We start from the raw sequence: 25288 nt of genomic DNA, 5'->3' as shown, positions 1-25288 counted from the left end.
CTGAATTATGTATAGCTTTCTGAATGAACATCCTGTACCAAAACAGTATATTGTGGCAGCTAAAATGCTGAAACAATCTCTCACAGGTAAACTGAATCATATTTTTGAATTGTCTCATTTTCTTTCTTTGCCCTGCATAGTTCTACTCTATTTTTCACCCTAGAGTAATGCCTATTGTCTGCCCGAAGACTTATGTGTACTAATGTCTCCAAGGAATTGTTCAGTCTGCATTACAACCTTCCACAAAGATAGCAACTGAAGGGTAAAACACAGAAAAGGAAAATGAACATGCTCCTCCTGGGTGATATCCAAGATTTCACCCTCCAGAGAGAGAGAGAGAGAGAAAGACTGGGAAGAGGGGGTTGCATGAAAGACATTGTAACTGTATAATGGACTCTGGGTTTTGTGTATTTTTGACATCACAATTGTGTAACAGTTTTACTATCTTTGTGAAAGAAATATTGATAGTTTGTTTTGTTTCATGAAAAACAAACTGACTTGTACATTTGGTGAGTTTCCTGGCTATATATTTATAAATTTCCAATTTAGGAATGTCGCAAGACTCAGAAAATAGATACTCAGATCCTACCTTGCTGAGGACCACATACATACCTGGTTCGACAAACAAAGCTTTTCACCTATCAGAATCTAACCAAGGCTAGGCTCTTAGTAAAAAATCTTGTTAGGTCCGACTGTTTGGTAATTGAGTTATTGTGATCAGTCCAGTTCTTAGTAGATAGAGATCCACATCACAAAAGCTATAACTATAACTGGAATCCAGAAAGCCTAAGGATTGAATGGGCATGGGGTCTTCCTTCAAACCCATTGAAGTATTTTCTAAAGAATAGGTCTTAACCACATTGTTGGGACACTAAGTGGATTTCAGCAGTGTTAACAACCGTACTGTGCCTGTTCTTTGGATAGATGACTTCAATATCAAGTTAATGAAAACTATATTCGCTAAAAGGGTTTTTAAAGATAAATTAAACCAAAAACTCAGGCCATCTTTAAATATGTTGACAAGCCTTGTTCCATCTGAATATTTCTTAGACTCTCTCCACGATACCTGATCAATCTATTACACAGCTGAGACAACTAATATTCTCTCACACTTATAGGTTTGGCTTAGGGGCACCTAACAAAAGTTACGGTGAAAAGAAGTTTCCTCCTTAATGTTTTGGTGATATATTATTATTAAATTATGTTGTATTTACCAGTGTAACTGTATTAATACACTCCTTGTAGGTTAAAGATGCTCTGTGCTGGAAGCAGCAGTTTACTAACGTGACAGCTGAATATTGATTGAGGCAAAATTCATTTTGGCACCATTAACTAACAAACTTTCAGGCAAGCACAATGGAGTTAGTGAGTTGGCTCCATTCCATTGCTGCTAGCTTAAGATTTATACTTGTATAGATGTGGGGGCATTTTCTGGTTTAAGCAATATAACAGATTGAACAGGTCTCATGGAGAAGGGTCTAACGAATGTTTCAGCTGGAACGAGGCTCATCAATGCATTTAAAAATGTCCTGAGCTTCTGGTTACTTTATCTTAAAAGTTGTTACTAAAATTAGTATTGGTGAAAAGTTCCACGTGATCCTTGGACACCAACTGAAGTCATAGGTACACACACTTAAATCTGAATTTCAAAGTGCTTTATAACAGGACTGCCTGCCCCTTTAAGTGTCATGACTACAGAAGGACAGTGGCCTGCTGGAGCCCTTGACCAGATGACTCAGTAGAGAATAGCCACAGGGCCAGTCATCTAAGCAGTAAAACGAGCCACTGTAGCTGGAATCAGAGTTTGGTACCCTATCCACTAGATCACAATGAAGAATCAAATAAAGTAAAAATCTGAAATGAATCCACATGTTCCATAGAATCTCTATGGACCGTAATTCCACGCTCTAATAAGAATATAACAGTAGGGATCTATTATCGACTACCTGACCACGACAGTGATAGTGACGATGAAATGCTAAGGGAGATTAGAGAGGCTATCAAAATAAAGAACTCAATAATAGTGGGGGATTTCAATTATCCCCATATTGACTGGGTAACATGTCACCTCAGGACGAAATGCAGACACAAAATTTCTCGATACTTTAAATGACTGCTTCTTGGAGCAGCTGGTACAGGAACCCACAAGGGGAGAGGCAATTCTCGATTTAGTCCTGAGTGGAGCGCAGGATCTGGTCCAAGAGGTAACTATAACAGGACCGCTTGGAAATAGTGACCATAATGTAATAACATTTAACATTCCTGTGGTGGGAAGAACATCTCAACAGCCCAACACTGTGGCATTTAATTTCAGAAAGGGGAACTATGCAAAAATGAGGAGGTTAGTTAAACAGAAATTAAAAGGTACAGTGACTAGAGTGAAATCCCTGCAAGCTGCATGGACACTTTTCAAAGACACCATAATAGAGGCCCAACTTAAATGTATACCCCAAATTAAGAAACAAAGTAAAAGAACTAAAGAAGAGCCACCGTGGCTTAACAACCATGTAAAAGTAGGAGTGAGAGATAAAAAGGCATCTTTTAAAAAGTGGAAGTCAAATCCTAGTGAGGTAAATAGAAAGGAGCATGAACACTGCCAAATTACGTGTAAAAATGTAATAAGAAAAGCCAAAGAGGAGTTTGAAGAACGGCTAGCCAAAAACTCAAAAGGTAATAACAAAATGTTTTTTAAATACATCAGAAGCAGGAAGCCTGCTAAACAACCAGTGGGGCCCCTGGACGATCGAGATACAAAAGGAGCACTTAAAGACGATAAAGTCATTGCAGAAAAACTAAATGAATTCTTTGCTTCAGTCTTCACAGCTGAGGATGTTAGGGAGATTCCCAAACCTGAGCCGTCCTTTGTAGGTGACAAACCTGAGGAATTGTCACAGATTGAAATGTCACTAGAGGAGGTTTTGGAATTAATTGATAAACTTTACAGTAACAAGTCCCCAGGACCAGATGGCATTCACCCAAGAGTTCTACAAGAAGGATGTGCAAAAATTGGAAAGAGTCCAGCGGAGGGCAACAAAACTGATTAGGGGGCTGGAGCACGTGATTTATGAGGAGAGGGTGAGGGAACTGGGATTATTTAGTCTGCAGAAGAGAAGAATGAGGGGGGATTTGATAGCTGCTTTCAACTACCTGAAAGGAGGTTCCAAAGAGGATGGATCTAGACTGTTCTCAGTGGTAGCAGATAACAGAACAAGGAGTAATGGTCTCAAGTTGCAGTGTGGGAGGTTTAGGTTAGATATTAGGAAAAACTTTTTCACTAGGAGGCTGGTGAAGCACTGGAATGGGCTATCTATGGAGGTGGTGGAATCTCCTTCCTTAGAGGTTTTTAAAGTCAGGCTTGACAAAGCCCTGGATGGGATGATTTAGTTAGGGATTGGTCCTGCTTTGAGCAGGGGGTTGGACTAGATGACCTCCTAAGGTCCCTTCAAACCCTGATATTCTATGACCACCAGCATCACAAGCAGCATGATCCTATCATCACAACTGACAATACATCCCTCAGCTCGGTCAGGAAATTCTACCACCTGTGTAGCATGCTTTCCAGCAACGACATGTTGGATGATGAAATCATTCAGTGCCTGGCAAAGCCAGCTTGGCATGTGGCAGGCTCATCCACAGGCTCTGTTGGGGGCATGGAGTCTGCTCAGAACCAAGATAAAAATCGGTCATGCTGTTATACTCACATTATTCCTCCACAGCTGCAAGACATGGACATTCTACCAACGTCACATCAAACAGCTGGAGAACTTCCACCTTCGTTGCCTAAGATCCATCTGCAACATCAAGTGGCAGGACAGGATCCCCAATACCAAAGATCTAATCAGAGGTGCCAACTCCCTGGCATTGAGACCATGCTCATCAGGACTCAACTTTGCTGGATCGGCCATATGATCTGCATGGAGCTTTCCCGTATACTGAAAGCAGTGTTTCACAGCCAACTGAGCATTAGAACCCCCTCTATGGGTCAACTTATCCTTAGATATAAAAACACCTTGAAGGCCAACTTCAAGATAGACATTAGAACCTGGGAACTCGTTGCGCTGGACAAACCCAGATAAAGAGATCTGTGTCATGAGGCTGTGTCCAATTTTGAGTAGTGGCATATGAAGTCTCTGCAGGAGAAGAGAGCATGTCATAAGGCCAAGGCCTCAACCCCTCTCCCCAACAATGACTAAACTTGCAAAACATACAGCCACATTTGCAAATCTGGGATTGGACTCGCTTCCCATATGAAAAGCCATAAAAACAAATAAACCCAGAACTCAAGTATACACTAGCTGCACACCCATCTGTCGAAGCAGCAGAAGAATCCAACAGTTTACCACTCATTAAACCCTAGATTCTCCTTCAGAAAACCTTGAATACCAGTGGTTAAGAGCACATATCTATGGAACTAGGACCAAGGGTTTGAAATCACTGCTTTCACTGCTCAAGTAATCAGTTACACAGACCTGTTTTCTCTAGCCTTTTCCATCTCTGAAATTCTATAATTTAGACTGTTTTATTCAGTCTCTGAGTGGAAAAGGAAAATCTTGAGAGACAAGAATGAACAGTGGTTACCATTCAGCTCTTTACAGTTGCTGTTTGCAAGTAATTAATGTTACTGAAGTTTTAAGCCTCTGTACTGGGCCTAAGTGTCCTGCAATTTTGACCCTTCATGCCGGGTCCCAGAGATGGCCTTCCCATTCATTCTCTAATCCAAAGTGGATCTTGAATTGTACAAAACACCACAAATCAGTGTTAGTTCCCCAAAACACTGAGTGCAAGGAATAGTGTTCACACTGCAGTAGCAAAAGGAACAACTGCGACAAATTTTAATGACAACCATGGTAATGTCTCACAAGGTTAGGTTAATTCTTTAACATCCTGAAGTAACTCATGAAACAATACAGACCTCAATCAACTACATTAAAGACAAATTTGAAAGGTACACATTTTATTTTCCCAAGGAAGGATCCTCTTGGCAGTATTAATTTACATTTCTAAATAAAGTATAACCCCCTTGGTTTCCAAGCAAAATTACGGAGTCATTTTGCAAACTATTCCAGGCACAATCACACATTGTAAGTGAAGGTGCATCTGTCATCTTATGAAATTAATTTAAATTTAAATCAATCTATATCCACTACACATCATCATTTATAAAGGCCCCATAATATGATTAACGTTTTCTTAATTCTTTCCAAATGCACTTACCTGCTAAACAGAAATAGCTCATAATTCATTAATAAATGAGAAAATTGCTGACAATACATTCACTAACAACAGATGTTCACAAATCTACTGATTGACATAGCGAGCTGTAAGATATTATAGTTGCTAAGTAACTCTCAAAAGACAGCAGAGGTCAGATTGCCAGTTTAGCTAACAATGATGTTCAGGTTGTTACAGCAATGGATAGCTGCTTACTGCCCTTGTTTTCACCCAGTTTGAAATCTCATCTACATTTTTCTCTCTTACTTTTAAATTTCTTTTACTTAGCTTATACCAGCGGTTCTCAAACTGTGGGTTGGGACCCCCTTTGAATAGGGTCGTCAGGGCTGGCTTAGACTTGCTATGGTCCGGGGCTGAAGGCTGAGCCCCACTACCCAGGGCCCAAGCCAAGAACAGCGGGGCTCAGGCTGCAGGCCCCATGTTCATCCTTATAATATGATTGTGTGGTATCCAATGCAAAGTTTGTCATGTTGGGTGTCTTCGGAAGGCTCATGATGCACTGAGCATTGTTGTTATAGTAATGTTATAGGTTGTAATTTCATGTATATAGTTATGAGGTTGAAAATGTGTCCTCATGTCTTAAAACAAACCCAGGCAAAAGTCTCCTGGAACAGAGGGGCAGTTCACACCTCATCAGGGCATGTATGGGACAAACCCAGCCCAGCCTCACAGGAACAACGGACACTGGCTTAGGCAGCAACAAAGGATCGGTTGGACTCTCAAGTGAGTTACCCCCCTTCCTTTGGTCAGTTTGGGACTACGATGCGGTAATGCTCACCTGACTCTGAAGGGGGGGGGGGGAGAGCCAAGAGGGAAGAAAGGACATGATAAAAGGGAGAGATGTTTGCCATGCTCTTCCTCTCTCTTCCACCTCCAGCTATAGAAATCACCACCAAGCGACTGAAGAGCTGATCAAAGGGGAGAGCCTGGCTGAAGGGTAACCAGCCAGCCTGTGGTGAGAAGCAACTAAATTTGCAAGGGCCCTGAAAGTGTTAAGATCAGCTTAGAATGCCTTTTGCTTTTATTTCATTTGACCAAATCTGACTTGTTATGCTTTGACTTATAATCACTTAAAAGCTATCTTTGTAGTTAATAAATTTGTTTGTTTATTCTACCTGAAGCAGTGTGTTTGGTTTGAAGCGTGTAAGAGACTCCTCTTGGGATAACAAGCCTGGTGCATATTAATCTCTGTTAAATTGACAAACTCATATCAGCTTGCAGCGTCCAGTGGGCATAACTGGACACTGCAAGACGGAGGTTCCTAGGGTTGTGTCTGGGACCAGAGAGATTGGCTAGTGTCATTTGGTTACAAAATCCAAGCAGCTTACATGCCAGAGGCTGTGTGTGAACAGCCCAGGAGTGGGGTTCTCACAGCAGGGCAGGGTAAGGCTGGCTCCTAGAGTCGAAGATTGGAGTGACCTAGCAGATCACGTGTCCAGATAACACCAGAGGGGAATGTCACCGTATGAATGACTAAACATAGGTTTGTGGGTACCATTTACTACATTCCATTTTCAGGAATAAGTATGTAATTGGCAAAGATCTGTGATAGCAGAGGAAGAACTAGTACTGTCAAAGGAGTTAATGCCACACAGGTGACACTTAAGAGCGGCACTAGAAAATAGACACTAATTCACATAGCTGTAGGAAGAAAAACACGCATATGTCAAAAAAACAAAAGTACAAATATCCCTACACACAAACATCTTTCCTAAAAAATTACTGAGCATGGCTTTTTATTGCCAAGCTTTCACAAGAAGCTAATCCATTTTTTTGTATCTGCAGGCACTTTTCTCACTCTTGGGATGTAATGTTATCCATGATCATCCAGACTGCCCACGGATGGAGCAGCTGTGGCAGTAATACTATCAGTGACTAAAAGCTGAGATTTTGTAAATATTACCACAGAGTTAAAGATTTTTTACAGTGTACCTTTACTCTCAAGTTTCTACAGTGACATTAGTATGTACATTAGTAGCTGAAAATGTATCCACCATGATAAACACTGTATATTTAGAATGAGCAGCTGGAAAAATTAACTTCTATTAGGCAGAGTCACTACAAAATTCCAGCTCTCATTATTTTAATGTTCACTGATCTCTGTAATTTTAAGCAAAATCTAAGTTGTCTCTTTTTTAATGTTTTATTAAGTTTCTATTTTTTCCTCATTACAGGCGTGACAACTTTCAAATTCAATTGCCTATACTGCTGCAACACGTGTGCTTCTCTCCCCTCTCTGCATTTCAATGGCCTGTAAACATCAATAATTATGTATCACAAATCTCCTTCAAAAAATGTTGTTACAAGCAGCTGCATGTGTCACCTGTCATGAGCTACATACCAAGATATGTTTCCAGGGGTAAAGTACAGAATAGATCTCTGCAACTAAAAACCCCATCCACACTAAGCATAAATCAAAACAGTTTCCAAATGTAGTTTAACACAGTTAAGCCCCATCCATACTACCCCAAAGCCCCATTTAACCAGACTGTCGAAGAGAATACCCACTGGCAGGATTCCAACACTATTCTTTAATGAGAGCGTGACAGATGTGGAGCTGCTCGGTAATAGTTTATGAATACTGTATGCTGACCTGGTTATTCGGATGTTTACTGTATGAATACGTTGCTTAGTTTAATAGCAGGCTATAAAAGGAAAAAACAGGCAGGAATGGAAAAGAATGGTCCGAGATAAGTCAGCCTTCACCTCGGGAAACACATGAAAGTTGTTACAAGACAATGCCAGGACCGGAGAAGACATGGGAACCAGAGGTCAAAAGCACTATAACAGTTTTTTAAAAGGACTCTCTCTAAAGAGAAGGCGTAGTTGTTTAGGACTGTTTGGGGAAAACAGACTAACACAGGCACCCACCAGGATGTCTGAAGATGCTATGTCTGCCTAGGCTATCATCACAGAATGGCAGGGCTTTAGATAAGGTAGACACATATGTAGACTGTTGTTTTAAAATCCTTTTTCTCTAAGTGCTTTGTTTCTACTGTTAAAATTAAACAATACTTTGGTTTGAAAGCTGTCCAGTCACTGTAACACCACTGGTCAGGGTCCCCTGAAAGGAAGAACTGCAAGTGCCAAACCCAGTCAGAATTACTGGGTAAGCACACTTTATACACAAGGTGCTGTAGCCCATGGGCTAGTCTAACAGGGAGAATTGCAGAATTCCACCCCAGAAGAGGTAAAAGCATATGGCTTGACACCTCAGGGGGTGAACTCAGAGAGACCTGGAAGGGGACAGCCCTGCAACTGTGACATGATGGCAAACAGGTTTTAAATATTTGTAACAGGCACATTAAACACATCTAAACCCCACAACATTTGCATATTACAGCTAGAAGTAAGACTGAGTTCAAATCTAGACTCAGGAATGCCAGTCAGCTGCCTGAAGTAGTTCTTGGTACACAGCAGCCCTTACCTGCAGCTTCTGAATATGCATGAAAGATGCTGTGCAAAACAACATTTTACTGCATTGTTTCTTCATTGAACTAATTTTTGCTCAATCATTCCAAATTATGGAGTTTTCAAAAGCAAATAATGATGCAGTGACTTGATCTGAGTAACTAAGAAAGTAATCATCATAATGTTTTACAGAGCTTAAAATCAATTTTTTAAAAATGCAGCACCCTAATTTGGAAAGCTTTCTTACTTTCACTGTATAACTGTAATTATTTTCAATAATTTTCTTTCTTTATTACATCTCGTAAGTTTGGACTTGATCCTGATGCTGTAATACTCACCTTCATGTGAACTTTACAAAGAGTCTAATACAACGTCTGCTAATAACACTTCTGCTTTTCAAAGCCATATTACAAAATACATTTGCTGTGTGTGACAGGGTGTACCAATCCTGCACTGGGCCAATGGTGCCTGGCCAATCACCGTGGGCCCAGGAGACCACGCTGCATCGCCCATGCTGCGCATGCTCCAGGTGGAAGGGACAGATAAAAGGAAGCAGCCCAGCTCAATCAGGGCTGGCTGGCAAGAAGGAAGGATATGTGCTACAAGCTCCTGCAACTCTCCAAGCGGTGGGAACCATGGACCCAGACTATGCTGCTGACAACGAGCCGATCCCAGAGATTGACTGGAATGCTAAACACTGCCAGCCGGGAAGATGCCCAAGATGAGCCTTGCAGTAGTGACCCAGGGAATGTATCAGAAGCCGATGCTTGAACCATTAACTGAGAATTTCCCGGCTTCATAGGGCCCTGGGTTGGAACTCATTGGAGTAGGATGGGCCCAGGTTCCCCTGCCCCCCACAACCCACACTTGCCACTAGGTGTGGTTACTGGGGGCTACAGCCATAGGCTGTTTGTTTGCTCTGCCCTGCTCAGGGGTCATAGACGGATTGTTTGCTCCGCCCTGCCTAAAGAGTTAGAGCCCCCTAACTGTAATTGCCTACCTCAGCCAAGTGGCTCTGGGGCCACAGACTGTTTGCTTTGCTTTGCTTTTCCCCTGCCCAGGGGCTACAGACTGACTGCCTGCTTTGCCCTGCCCAGAGGGTCAGAGCCCCCTAACTGTTATTGTTTACCATAACCAGGAGGCTTAGGAGAGTAGAGACTGAGCATTGGCTCTGTCCGCCCCAGAGGCTGCTGGTTGTTTGTTGACTTTACACTGCAGAGGGTCAAAGCCCATTTTTGATTGTTTGCCCAAGCCAGGAGGCTCAAGAGGCATAGATGAAATGTTTACCGTGCCCTGTCAGGAGCCCTGAGTCCCCTTAATCGAAATTGCCTGATCCAACAGAGAGTCCCGCCGGTGGTGTGACAGGCTGCACAAACCCCGCCACTGGGCCAATGGGGGCAGCCCTGCCCGACATGCACTCGCGTTACTCTGCTCCTCTTATTATCTGAAGATGCTACAAAAATTATCTTCCTCTTCCTGTAACATCATAGGATGTTTCTATAGGTACACATATATGTTATGGCCAACCTGACAATTTGATATATAAGAGAGCTGATAAAAACAATTCAGAGTTTACAACCCAGCAGTAAATATTTGATGTGGGTGAAAATACAAAATCTCAGCTCAAGCTTTTTTGTTTGGTTGGTTCCCTTGTAAAATAAAATCAAAAGTTTAAACTGTTTTAATGTTCCTATTCCCCAAAAACAGTTACATTCTCTTTTAAAAATGTATTTATTGTAATGATAGTTCAATAAACAGAAAAACAAGGCGCACAGTCTGAATAGGAGGCAATAATAAAACAAAACTTACAGAAAAATATTTTGCTACATTCCAGTTTTATCAAAGAATTTAAAAAGGCAGAGAGAAAGAAAGAAACAGGGAAAGGAAACAACAACTAGAAGAAAAGACAGAAAACACTAACAGAAAACAGAAAAATACATAATTAGCGGTCAGTGTTCCTATATAATGGCTAGCAAATACTCTTATACGTATATTTGATGTTATGAATGTGTACGCTGAATTTCTCATACAAAGGCTGCTTCTGTTATGCTCCATTTTCTTATTGTTGATAGTATTTCAGGCTTCCGATGTTGGGGTACCATTAATTTAGTTATCACAAGACAGATCCAGATGGATTTCGTGTTTTTAAATCAGTTCCATGTTTCTGTTATTTTTGTCAAGGCAGCAGAATTCTGTGGAAAGCGGATGCCTAAGGTTTAAAATTGAACCAACTGTCCCTAAGAATCTTTGTCAAGAATTGTCTGATTTCCAAAGAATTTGTAGTGATCATGGACCATGCCCAATTTGGCAGGCCCAATTCCCATCACATTCAAACAGATGGTATGACTTCTGTGTCATAGCTAAATTTTGGTTCGGTGTCACTATCTTCCCTGTCACAATAACCAGTCCAAAAAACTCCAAAATGCTTTGTCCTCAGTTGCAAAAAACTAAATTAGATCCTAAAAATATTACTCAAAAGTGTATCGTTTTCAGGGATTACTACCCAAATTAATGAACTAGAAAATTAGTGAGAGCCATTATTTACTCTTCTGTCATTAGCTGCCGGAAAAGCATTTGACAGAGTAAACTGGATTATTTGTGATACCTATTAGAAAAGTTTGGCCTGTGTAAAAGAAAGGAAACAATCTCAATATAAACTGATAAAAGTCTAAAACTTTCAAACTGCATTTGGCTGGGTTGCTCAATCTCCCCAATTAGGAACATTACAATTTGAACTGGAAATAATTATGAAGTGGAACAGAGCCAGAAAACTAAACGGGAAGGTGTCAAAGTAGTTCTATCCACCAAATAACTAGAAAAAACTGGCCACTGCACCCTTATTTACCCCCTTGTTTCCATATATTTGTAATTTTGGAAGGATATACATGCAAGAGACAGTTCAACCTGAACAAGGAATCATTTGTAGTATTGCAGCAACTGCATAATGAAAAGCCTAGTGAAGTTAAGGGAAAGATTTCTCTTTACTTCAATAGATGTAAGATCACTCCCAAGAGCGCAAGTTAGTACAAAAAAACCCTAGAGAAAAACAACACTTCAAAATGGGGGTGTGAGAGGAAAAGCTCGCCAATTTCAGTCCAGAACAGTGCATCCCCACTTTGGTTCAATGCCTAAAATTGGCTCAAAATATCATGTCTGTGTAGGCTATTCAAAGCATTCCTGCAGTACAGTTATGAATATTGTTCACTTCTCCGTTTTTGCATAGCTATTAGTATATTCCATCTAATTGCTAAGTAATTAGAATCCCCTGTAATCAAAGTTTCTTACTGGACTCTCATATCTATAAATACATTTCCCGATCTACTTTTCCAAACTGCCCATGAGCTAAGTATCTTCCAGGAATCATATACCCAGTTTTATTGTTCTTAATTTCTATCCACACAGCCTCTGCTATGTCAGCCAAAATATTCATATCACTTTTCTCTACCTACTCAGTAGTATCCATCACAAACTGCCCCACAAAAACCAACTTTTATTTTGCTCATCCGCTCTATAAACTTTCCATACTGGACCACTTGACATGGTGGGAAAGCTTGCATATTCCAATGATCTTGAGAGCCATGCCAGCAGGAGTTTTAACTCCTGGTAGAGCCACCCAAGTTGAACAGGTCAAAGGGAAAAGCAACCCGGGCCCTCTAGATTGGGGGTTGAAAGATAAGTCAACAGCCTATCCTTATAAAAATGTTAAGTTACAAGAAACACAAGAAGGCAGCTATTCCAGCAAACCGCACGACAGACAGGAAGAGCAGAGCCTTGTGAATGAACTAAGCGACACCTGAAAGCACAGGGAGGATTCCAATTCAGATCCTCTCAATAAAGTATGTGTTGATATAATATTTTAAACTCCAATCCATTTTCCTGGTTATTCCTATCACCACATGTATTCTATAAAACTAGTATATCCAGTTCAGCAACTTCATTGTATGACCTCTTAACAATTCATACAAAATGTTTAGTATTTCTGCTTTAGTCATTTAATTGTTTACTTTTCCTTCCTCTCCCACAATGCCGCTCATTTATCTCATGTGAATTACCTACCTTGTTCTAAGCAATATTTTATTAAATAGGCTTAGAATTTACTAATGTCAGTTTACTTAAGATTTTACATGACATTTATTTTAAAAAGTTGAGTTATTTAATTGAATTATATGGAACAAATATTAGTTGAAATTCAAATTCATCACTTGCTCATCATTACAAAAACATTAGGAAGTAAAACTTCAATAAGAATTACATCAGCTGATCCAAAGTATGTCACACAGAGGCATTTGTTGACACCTGAGAAACATTTTTAATGTGACAAACGTCCTAGTTTTGTCAAGTTAGTTCCTTTTTCAGTACACTATCCTAGTCTCTTGATATCTCTCAGGAGCTAAAACATCCTGCTTCTTGCTTGTTTGCTGTTGCCAAATTATCCCATCACCTCTCAGGCTGTTAGGATACTTAAAAGCTTTTTCCACTTTTCTTGCATCTCATGTAGATTGTTAAAGGGGGGGGGGGGAAGGCAGGGTAGCAAGCTCAGGATATGCAACAGAATTCATACACAATCAAGGTTGTTTCCCAACTGCAGCCTCTTAGCCTTTCCATCAGACATTGATCGTTTTCATTATAGATGACTTGTTCTTGAATTTCTCTCAAAAATGACACTCTAGATTTCCTTTTCTACTGACCATATCACCCATGCTGTTGTAATTCTAAAACAGAAGTAATCAAAGAAAATTCTTGGACTTAAGAAGAAACAGAATCCAACATTCATGCTTTGTGTTTTTATTTTGAAGTGTAGACGCCAAACTTCTTATGTGCATCCTTCAAAGTAAAGATTTTTCTAGCCTTTTCAAAAAAGGATGTTCAACTAAAATAAATGAATAACTTCTGCTGTTCAATCCAAATGAATTAAAGTGCTCCTTTCCAGTTTAAGATCTCAACTCCCTTTTTGCTGACCTTTATACTCTTCCATCTCATACACAGACACACTGGTTTCATCAACATATTTACACCCAGGGGCAGGGACTGCCAGTATTTGGATTGTTGGTTTAGCACCTAGCAAAATGGTGTCCGGGGTCTATAGACAGAGGAAAGGCAAGCTGAGATAGCCTCAGTTCAACTCTCTGCCTCCTTTCAGCAACCCCTAGTCACAGCAAGCCAATAAAAAACAAACACAAAACAAAAAAATCTGCTCTACTAGATGCTCAGGACATTTTCTGGGAATGCAAATATACAGGACAAGGGTTAGAATCCCAGGGTGGTCCCAGCCAAAGCAGGACAGTTAGAAATTGTATCTGGAGAGATGCAGATCTCAGGAATCTGACCACTAGTGGAAACCATCATGGTGTCTGCACTATGGCCTCCAAAACACACCATTATGCATTAAGAGAGCTTGGGGGCCACACTTCCTTTTTTTCTACATACTAAGCGGCATTTTAAAATATTTCCCGCCATATTGAGGATATTGGGAATTGACACGGCTGTACTCCATCAGAATTAATCAAATGTATTGCTGAAAGATTACGATTAGAGGACTGACTAGAAGCTAGAAAATAAAATTAATGGTTTCATTAATTGTTTTTAAGATCCATGAGAGGAAGGATCTTTGTGTATTTAAGAGATGGCTTCTGTTCGGCAATTTTATTTATTCACTGTTGTTAATATATCATTGTGGTTATAATAGTCAGAGTTTAATGCCAGAAGGGACCTCCTAAATCATCTAATCTGACCTCCTGTATATCACAGGCCAACACCACCACCTAGAACCTGCACACTAAACCCAACAACCAAAATGAGACCCAAGTATTACATCTCACATGAGACTAGATTATTTTATGTTACAGGCAGATAATAGGAGGTGCTAAGGGACACCAGTGCTCAAGGCCCCTGCAATGGCAGTTGTCTCATTTAAAATGCAACAACATATTGCTAAATATTGTCCAAAGTATTCTGAGGATACAACCCAGAGGATAGCTGCCCTAAAATGGCTGATATGCTCATTAAGCTGTTCGAGAAGCTGTTAAATCCACCTCTGATATCTATGCGATTTACCCATTATGAGCAATTTAAATTTAGCCTTCAGTTTTCAGTCTTCTCTAAATATAATAAACCTGCATGAGGCAAGTGAACAGCTGGTTTATTTTGATTTCTCTGTAAAAGATTTTCGTATTCTGTACTTATAAACTGGCAATCAAGAATACAGCTATTTAGCACCACTTTTCTTAATTGTGAGCTGGAGACTTCAGTGCTGTATATTCTATATAAAATGATTGAGAATCAATGGCTTAAACAATTCACCCAAAAGGAGTCAGAGGTAGAGCTGATATTAGAACACTGGAGTTCCTTTCTCCCAGTTTAAAATAGGGAGAATGCAAGTCCTAGCTCTGTAACTTGCCTTATTACAAAAAATATTATTTGGAACAGAGATATACATAAAAAGATTATTTTAACTTATGATGTTTGTATTAAAATATTGGAACAGTATCATGCATTAATTGTTAAGCATCTACAGTTAGCTCATTACATTTGTAACTACGATAATTTAACTATAAAACGCAGAACAGTACTAACAGACTGATAAAGGTTTGGTCTCCAGAGAATTTTGTTCTCTTGTATAATTTAACAGCATGAAATATATAGAGACATCAGAAAAGAAAAATGTTGCAATTCAAGCAATTACAATTGGTCTCTCAGAAATCCATCCATAAAACTTCCATCAATATTCTCCTCAGCATAATCTCTTTTTGCTTATTAGGCATTTGTAAGATTATGTTCCTTTGATTTGATTATGGTAACATATATGCACTTTAAAAAAAGACTATTCCCACATTTGGTTTGATGCCCAGTAGTATAAAGAAAATATGCCATAAATTTTAGAAAGTGTTGAACTTGCTAGTGTTAAGCAAGATTACCTTTTTCAATTACACTTGATTTATTACACTTAATAATAGACAACTCCATTCTAAAGAGATGGTCTAAATCTTAAAATCAATTTTTAATAACACATTAAAAACTCTCACATTAACCTTTGATATATCTTCCTTCTTTATGAGCTTTCCAATTTTAAATATTTTTACATTGATCAGCTTCTCTCTTTCCATTTTGCATTTCTTCCCAAATCACTTAATAATATTAGGATTTCAAACCACATCCACTACAAAGGAGTCTACTGAATGGGGTCTCTTTTCTTCCCTCTCCTTACTGCCACTGAAAACAGACCTGACTCCTAACCACACAGATAAACATTTTAGTACCATTAACAATGAATTATATGATTCTTTATATTTTATTTAATCTAACAGACTATTGATTGTATTCTGCCAAATTACCTTTCCAAAGCAAGACAGAGTTTTGTAATGTACAAGTATAACATACATTAATATATGACAAATAGTCATTTAAAAGGAATACTGAGGTTAGAAAAACAGCTTTTATAAAGCTATAAAGGTCACCTGCATTGTCAAGAACTCATGGAAATTTTAATGAAAACAGATGAATTACAGTAAATCTTCACTATAGCAGTCAGCTTTTCCTAAAGATAGTATAAAGCCTGAGTGACAGTAAAATATAATTTACTGCCATACAGCATTAGTTATAAATGTCACAAATGCTTCAGTCAATACACACAAGCATTGTACAAATAAGTGAGGTATCATACTATACAAGTAGCCTCAGCATAAAATGTAAGCAATTCTTACATAACAGAATCAAAATAACAAAATTCAAAGCAAAATCGGTTCCTGATTATTCAAAGTCCAATGCTTAAGAGAAAGAAAACTTCTCAAACTGCTGACACTAATCTATGGCCTCATGAAAAAAATGTTATCCCAAAACGAAATGCTGTCAAACAAACACACAAGCAAAATAATGCTAACAGCTGCTTAATTGGGTCTACATTTTGCATTCCTAATTTCCAGAAGACTGTAGTTCATTTGAAACCAAAATTCTAATAATGTCCAGCAGTGATCTGAAGTACACAGCTTTTAAAAGTCTGACTTGCTATTATAAGAAATAATACTAATGCCCTTTTCATATAGACTTAAAACTGTTATATTAGTTTGTGTTACATTTGTCTTTTATCAGAAATGCCCATTAAAAATGTTAAACCTGCTTTTAAATGTTACTTTCACCTCCTTACTGATACTTCAGCCTTAGAAATTCTATCACTGGCTGCTTTCACTTCATAAACTAATCCATACCATACAGTTGACACATAATAAGACATTTAACAACAAATACTACACTTGACCTCTGCCTTCTAAAAAAACATTCACAATTCACATTAGTTGCGTCAGGAATTGGGATAGATTAGCCATTCCATTATAGCTAATTGAGTTCGGTAGCAATTAAATTCTGATCATCAATGTTCAATACCTGGCTACCCATTTGTCCCATATGAAAAGGAATTGAACGGTGTAAACCTTTTGTGTTCATTTTAAATAAATTAAATCTACATGTGTGGTTATTTAGAATCAAAGCTTAGAGTGACATTAAGGGCTGCAGTATATCTTTTAGTTATTACATGTGTATGAGGGGATTATACTTACAATTAAGAAGCCAAAGTCCTCTCTCACACCCAAGGTACCTCTTGGGATGACACTTTTCATGATTATTCTCAGCTAGAAGTTAATTTGTTTAGGAAGTTTGAAGAAAATCTATCCTGCCATTTAAGAGTTACCAGAGCATGTACAAATGGTGTTTTTCACAACTTCAACAGATTTTTGCACTGATGTTAAAATCAGTTTGAATTTCAAGCTTCATGTTTAACATGAAGGAATTCCAGGGGCACCCATGTTATCAACGAGTCAATACAGAGCACTATGCATGCATTATGCGCTTTTCCCTATCAATTTAAACTATGAATGGCAAGAGGATGTCATATTTTATATAGACATACACAACCACACACACACACCCTTCTTCCCCAGATCCTCCAATAACACTGTCTCTCAGGGCTTGTCTTCATTACCGGGGTAAGTTGACCTAAGTTACCAAAGTAGCTTAGGTCGACTTACCCTGGTGTCTTCACTGCGCTTTGTCAATGGGGGACGCTCTCCGGTCAACTTCCTTTACTCTTCTTGGAGAGTTGGAGCACCGGGGTTGACCAGAGAGTGCTCTGCTGAAGATTTAGTGGATCTTCACTAGACCTGCTAAATTGATCCCTGCTGCATCGATTGCAGCAGCATCGATCTCCGCGTAGTGGAGACCAGCCCTCATCCATAACTTGTGCAGATCACTTCCAATTGTGTCAGAAGTGGCACCCATTGCTGTCGGGCTGTTGCTGGAGGTTCCCAGCGGCTTCCCTTGCAATTCTTTCACTTTGGAATACTTGGCCCCCAAGCATGTGGAATCTCAACTCAATGCATGATTTAATGCTTGTATATTTAAATAGAAATTTAAATAAAAGCAAGTGGAATCTTTCTTCTTCTTTGTTTTTTGTAAAAAGGGGAATTAAATACCATACATTATTAATGTAACATTCTGGTAACAATTTTAGACAAACAAAGTCAGGGAAATAATTCACAGTTCCAACATTAACATAACTTTTTGACACCGTACATAAAAATTGAGTCATTACAGTTAACAATATATGCGGAAATGGAAAATATTAGACATGAACAAGAAGACAAAGTATGGTTTAGGGAAAGACCATATACTTTGCTGGCATAACTTGGCTCCATAACTTTGCATTTTCTTACCTTTGATCTTACTGTCTCAGCAATTTAATAACATTCATGCCATTTTTCCACAATATTGTATATTGGACCTTTGGAGCCATAGAACCCTTAGAATCCTTTGTTTTAATAAGGAAGGATATCACACTGTAGGCCAGGAGATATTTCAACCCACTAGACTATAAGACAGGAAATAGCACAACGAAGACGAAGTCTGTCATCCTTCCATTAGGTTCCATATAAGCAGTCAAAGATTATTGTGCAGAAAAGCATTGTATTATGAATCAGAACAAGTCATGTGCCTCCACCAAACGTCTGATCCTGACCTACAGAGTTACCACGTTAAAAAGGGATGCAAAAGACTACTTAGTTCTTATGAATCAAAACTCTTGCTATATTAAAGGGAATAATGGAATTTGCAAGTTGAAGGAAAACCCAAACTGGGAAAACAAGAGAGAATGAGAGAAGAACCAAAAGTTCTTTCATTTGAAATAAGATGGATTAAATAAGATAAGGGGGAGATTTTCACATATTCCTATGGAAGTTAGAAGCACAAACCCCAATGAAAATCAGTGGGACATATGCCTATAAATCCCTTCTAAATTGCTGTAAAAATCACCACCACAGGCTCTTAAATGAACACTGTTGCCACTCTTACACAGGAGTCAAATTTACATAACTGTTACATGTGAAATTGATTCTGCTCACACAGGTAAGGCATAATTATGAGAAAATGCTCGTCTGTGCTAGCCAAACTATCACCCTTCCAGTAAAAGTTAATGTAATGTAAATCTCTAGAACAGAGTAATAAATATACTTAAAAAGAAGTTTATCACAGATCAGTGATAAACACAGAACTTATTTTACACCACATACTGTAATATGTAAGGAAAAAGTAAAGAACAATTGCATCCTGTACAAAACATTAGGACCTTTGTTTGCAAGAACAAATTCCTGATCAGCTGTATCACAAAACTATTATCACCATATTTAACATTAATACGGTTTAAAGATAATAGCTATCTAAATTATAAGATTTTCTCCAGCTGAGCAAAGCATTCATGGGGGAAAAAAAACACCTTTCCTACTAACCTCTTCTGCATCATAGATTTTCAATCAATAAATGAAAATGCAAACAATGTTGTACGTGGTACATCTTATCAAAAACACTACTTGATGATTTTACCTAATAAATCTCTGTAAAATACATATTACAGAAGATTAGAAATCAATACTCATCCTAAATAATCGTGAATGCTTTTTGACATTACTCACCCCATTGGAGAGGAGCCAACTGTAGATGCTCTAGGACCAGCTGATTAAGAACTCCTTCTACACTTGCTTCCCCTTCACGCTTCAAAGAAGGGTAAATGAGAGTTAAGGAAAACTTTGATCCAGAGAGAAAGGGAGCCTGTAGCACAAACATTTATGATTACTGAAAACCAAAACTGTACCTTAAGGATTTATTAAAGATTCAAAACTTCATATCTACTTATTAATCTGTGATGTTGGATAATGGACAATTAATTATAGTAGTTTATATCTTCAGAGTGGAAACATTAAGTGCCAGATTCTGACCTTGCCATGGTGAAGCATGCGTGAAAGTGAAAGTCAGACCTAAGTGGCTAGGAAAAAATGTAATCTGGACCTTTAATCATCACATGCAAGGTCCACACCTCTGACAGTCTATGTGCCTGGTGGCAAGGTCTGGCCTCACACCAAAGCAATCTGATCACACCCTCTTTGCACTGTGGAATGGCTCTGGACATATCGCCTACATACTCCTTACAGTGCTGAAGGAAGCACTAGGTTCTCACACCATCTTGTTCCCATTCAAGTGCTAGGTGGGGAAGGAGTAGTAACTTCCTATGCCTTCTCTTCATACCCCAGTACACTCAAGGAAGACAAAATATGAAGGAGTACAGATCAAATGTATAAAATATGGGACAAGCAGAAAAGTAAAACCTCTGTTGTAAATAGAAATAAACTGTAATGTAACGATTTTTTTTTAAAAAAAAGGGAAAAATGGGAGTTCCTCCTACCAAACAATTCTACTGGGGGGAGGGATAGCTCAGTGGTTTGAGCAGTGGCCTGCTAAACCCAGGGTTGTGAGTTCAATCCTTGAGGGGCCACTTGGGGATCTGGGGCAAAATCAGTACTTGGTCCTGCTAGTGAAGGCAGGGGGCTGGACTTGATGACCTTTCAAGGTCCCTTCCAGTTCTAGGAGATGGGATATCTCCATTAATTAAAAAAAAAAAAATTACTCACCTTTGCCTTTGAAATAAAAGGGAAACGTAGGATTATTTTCTTTGAATACAAAATGTAAACCACGAATCACTATTAAATAAAATCAATGAATTTACTTACAAGCACTGGGTTCATGCTGTGTTTAGGTGTGCCACATTATATATCTTCCTTTAATTATAGCATTATTACAAAAGGGGCTCACTTAAGAGAGCTCATAATCCAGGAAATCAAAGTTGCACAGCAAGTTCCTTGTATAGGGAAATCAGGCTGTAGGGGCTTGAAAAATACATATTTTGTAAGTGCTAATAGAACAGTAAATTGAACTAAAAAATACCTTGTGTTCACATCATTTCATTTTCACTGTATATAGGTTGAAGCAACTACAGTGTCACAAATTAGTTTACAAAAACAAAAGCAATGGCTACCTTTGAATTCAAAGCACTCTAGAGAAGTAAGGGTGCAGATATAAATCCTCTTGCATTTCGCAGCTTATTAAACAGTGTTCAAGTAAAGATGTATCAAATAAATTGCATGTCCAAAAACAGATTCTGCAGGGGCACAGAAAAAATGATTACTTGTCTTACCCTACAATAATTGTGGTTCTACAAGATGTAGTCAGTGTGAATCTCATTGTAGCCATGCACATGTCTCATAGGCACAAGCTCAATCTTTTGAATACCTGTATCCGTTGGGGGCAGTGCATACTCCAAAGTGAGGACATAAAAAGGGCAGAGTGACACTGTCCCTTCCTCGGTTTCCTTGCAATTTGAACCCTGTCGTAGCTGAGGACTCGAAAAACAGGGACAGAGGGCAGACTGTCAGATTCACAACGACAACACCGTCTTAAACATCACAGTTACTGTAGGGTAAATAACCATACTTTCTTCTTCAAGTATCTGTCAGTGAGGATCCCACTGTAGGTTACTGGCATCTGTGATGGAATGAGTGACAATTTCTCATAGTTCACTAGGAGGACCAGATGGGTGAACAGAGAGAGTACACTGATGAGGCTTGTCAAGACTTTCCTGATATGATCTGCCTCTGATTGCCCAGTTATCTAGATACAGATAGTTGTGAATGCTCATTTTCCTTAGGCGTGCCACCACTACGGCAAGGCATTTTGTAAAGGTTCTTGATGCAGTTGAATGGCTATACCTGTAAGAGGGGTGAATGGCAATACAGAAGTATGCATCCTGTAATCTCAGAGAGACAAACCAGTCCTTAAGCCTGAAAGGATAAATGATGAGACCATTCATTATCCTGAGATCCAGATTAGGATAAACCCTCCCCCCGCTTTATTCTTTGGAATGAGGAAATACAGGGAATAGAAGCCTCTTCTCCTTTACTCCTGCAGAACCTCTTCCACAGCTCCTAGACTCATAGAGGTGACTTCTTTTTGTCATAGGATCTCATGAGAAGGGTCTCAGAACAGGGACAGGGAAGGGGGACACGAAAGGAATTGGATAGAGTAGACATGGGTGACAATACTCAGCACACATTTTTTGGCTATAATCACCAACCATCCTCGATGGAAAGGAGTGAGGGTGATTTCTGAAGATCAGCTCCAGCGTGGTGGTGTTCTTGACCCCCCCCCCTTCTTCCTCCATCAAACCTGCTGCCTCTGGCATGGAGCCTGATGTTTTATGGAGAAGGAAGATGATGAGTGTCTTCGAGAGTACAAGGGTCACTTTCTGAGAGGGCACTGCAGTTGGCAACCATGGAAATCAGAGTGTGTTCTCCCTCATTCAGGGAGCTGGTACTGGTAAGGCACTGAAACGTTAATACCAAGAATCTCAGTAGTGTCTCCCTCAAATTGTTCAGGAAATGAAGCACTTCATCCTTCCAGCTATTGAAGTCCATGCCCTTGAAGGGTAGATTCTCTATTGTTGCCTTGACTTCTTTTAGAATCCCAAATGCCTGTAAGCAGGAGGCTTGGTGCCTTGTAGCAGCAGTGGCCATGGATTAAGCAGCCACTTCAGACTCATCCACTGCAATTTATAGCATTGTTTTGGTTACCAACTGCCCTTCTTTGATTGTATCTCTCAGTTTCTCCCTGCATTCCCGCAGAAGCTTTGATAGGAAGGTCACTCTTTCTCAAACTCAGAGACTGTACTTAGCAAACAGGTTTGCGATGTGAAATTGGAGAGAAGCTGACAAGCAAGCATCTTGGCCAAAGAGGTCTCGTTTCTTGGAGTCCTTCTTTTTTTGGATTCCCCTTGGTGGGCCTGGCCTTTTCTTGGACTGCAGAAACCACAAGCAGTCTTAGGGTTGGGTGAATGTAAAAATGTTCAAAGTCCTTATGTAGGCTTTGGTAGCACTTTTCTACTAGCTTTGAACTCAGGAGAAGCAAGGCCAGGGTGTGTCACAGTCCCTTTGCTGGGTTCAATATACACATATTAATTCGGAGGGCATAAATTTTTGTGAGCACAAAGGAGCTGAGGATATCTAACAGCTTGGGCGTGTTACCTTGAATCACCCTTGTCTTGATGTCCAAGCCTTCAGCTATCCTTGAGACAATACTTGGAAACCCTGAAAGTCATCAACAGCCAGGACTCACAAAGAATAATGCAAATAAATATTGCTACATCTACCATTTTGTTACAAGTGGTAACAAATTTATTTAATGTGCCATCCTACACTAAAAAACAACTGTGTAACAGTGGCATTGTGAGCTGCCATGCTTATTGTCTCTTAATGATTTTCACATCAAATGTGTGCAATTAACAAGTAACAAATGTTTATAATCGCCAGAGGTACAGTCAAGTTAGAATATGACAGTCAAGATACATATGAAGGAAAGAATCTAGTGTCACCAACTATTAAGTTTCTAGGGGTCAAATTATGTCCTCAGTTACATCTGTGCGACTTTGTTGTCCTTCCTCCGTAACACCTGTGCAGCCCTGCTGGCACTCAGTAAACTTTTTATTGATGATATATAAGAAGGAATAAAATCCCAATCACTGTCTTATATCTCTGCTGCTTCTGTAGAACTCCTGCAGTTAAGTATGATGGATCCAGTGCATCTGTAGCGACTGGATGGTTTTTAGATGGACAAGGTAGTTTCAACGATGGGTCCAGACCAGCACTTGTAGACAGAACCAGCAAGCATCTAACCTTAAGCTTTGGTACAGAACTGATTGACAGAACCAGCAGATCTTTCTTTACATATCTTGCCTTCAGATCTAGGAGTCTTCATAGGAGCTGGCTTCTTAGGTTCCATTCATGACAACTCACCCAATGTGGACAGACTCAGGAAGGAAGAACATTTATTTTGGACAGTCCTCAACAAGGATCTGTCCTTGTGCTCATGAGAGTGCCCTCTACTGTCAGGTAGGGTGGAGCCGGGGGAGGGGTTCCACAACCAGGGAGAAAGAAATAATCTATACTATACTATAAACTTTTTAACCACTAAGTACTTGTCTAAGAATATAACTATTTACAAATGTTTTCTATATCGGTTAAGCAACTAAGTGAAGGAGGACACAATTCTGACTCAGGCCATGCGACGGTAAGAAGGAAATGGACCGATGTCAACCTGTACTGCCTCTTATACCTTTGGTTAGGAACATGAGGAGAGATACTGTGCATGGGTGGGCCAACAGACACTGCTTTGAAGAACTTCCAGACTTGGGCATGTGGCAGCATGTGCACTAACATGTGGAATACACATAAGGACCATCACTCGAAAAACATGGGAGGTTTCCTTTAAACATTTCACACTGGACATATTTATATTATGTAGTATTAGCATATGTAATTCTATCCATGGTTTTCACAGTCCCACACTGACTACTAGACTTTATACCTAGTGTTTATATCCTATCTGTGTAAAGAGAACATTTGACCTGAACATATGGGCTTTTTTAATCATATTCATATCTTGTCCATGTATGAAATGTTTAAAAATATATGGAATTGCTCATTTGGTAAGTGATAATTAATTTGGTAATTGACTAAAAGATACTGTTTTCCTCTAGTTCTCTGTACATGTAGAGTATAATAAAGGAGAAAAATGAGTCAATATGGTCAGCAAGATAGGCAGTGGTCACCGCACACTAGTAGCCTAAGTGCTGTCAATGTTTTTGTAGGCCTCACAGCAAAGGACAGTTTTAAGGAGAGTTTTGAAGAAGGATAATGAGTTAGTACTGCAGATATTTACAAGGAGCTTGTCACAGCTGTGAGGGAAGAATGTGAGAACACACAACAGTGCTTGTTTGAAAATTTAACAAGTGGACTGATCAGAGGCAGCAGATCATCTTTCAGTATAAAACGAGAGATGATAGTTAGGGTGACCAGATGTCCCGATTTTATAGAGCCAGTCCCGATTTTGGGGTCTTTTTCTTATATAGGCTCCTATTACCCCCCCATCCCAATTTTTCACATTTGCTGTCTGGTCATCCTAGGAAGGGTGAGGACAGGTCATGAAGGGCCTTGGAAGTAAAGACAAGTAGTTCAAATTTGATACAATAGAGAACACGGAGTCAGTGAAGGGATGGAAAGAGGCATGATGTGGTCAAATCAAGGTGCTTGCAAAATTATCTTTGCAGCAGTATTCTGAATGAATAGAAGTGGAGCAAGATTGCATTTACTGGCCACAATAAAGAATGTTACAGTAATCAAGACATTAGCTGATGAGAGCCTGGACATGAGTTTTAGCTGTGTAGATGGACAGTAAAGGCTGTACCTTAGAAACGTAATGCAGAAAGCATCTGCAAGACATA

The 25288-nt window shown here is 39.4% G+C and overlaps 1 protein-coding gene across 1 annotated transcript in view; it reads right to left on the bottom strand.

Annotated features, from left to right (window-relative positions):
• TRAPPC9 (trafficking protein particle complex subunit 9) overlaps positions 1-25288 on the bottom strand; it is an 839327-nt gene that overhangs the window by 353087 nt on the left and 460952 nt on the right. The window contains exon 21 of the mRNA XM_065398766.1: positions 19596-19686. Within this exon, the coding sequence (XP_065254838.1) occupies positions 19596-19686 (91 nt within the window). The remainder of the gene's footprint in view (positions 1-19595; positions 19687-25288) is intronic.

The sequence above is a fragment of the Emys orbicularis genome, chromosome 2 (genome assembly GCF_028017835.1).
Source record: "Emys orbicularis isolate rEmyOrb1 chromosome 2, rEmyOrb1.hap1, whole genome shotgun sequence".
Classification (NCBI taxonomy): domain Eukaryota; kingdom Metazoa; phylum Chordata; order Testudines; family Emydidae; genus Emys; species Emys orbicularis.
This window is presented reverse-complemented; position numbering and strand designations above follow the sequence as displayed.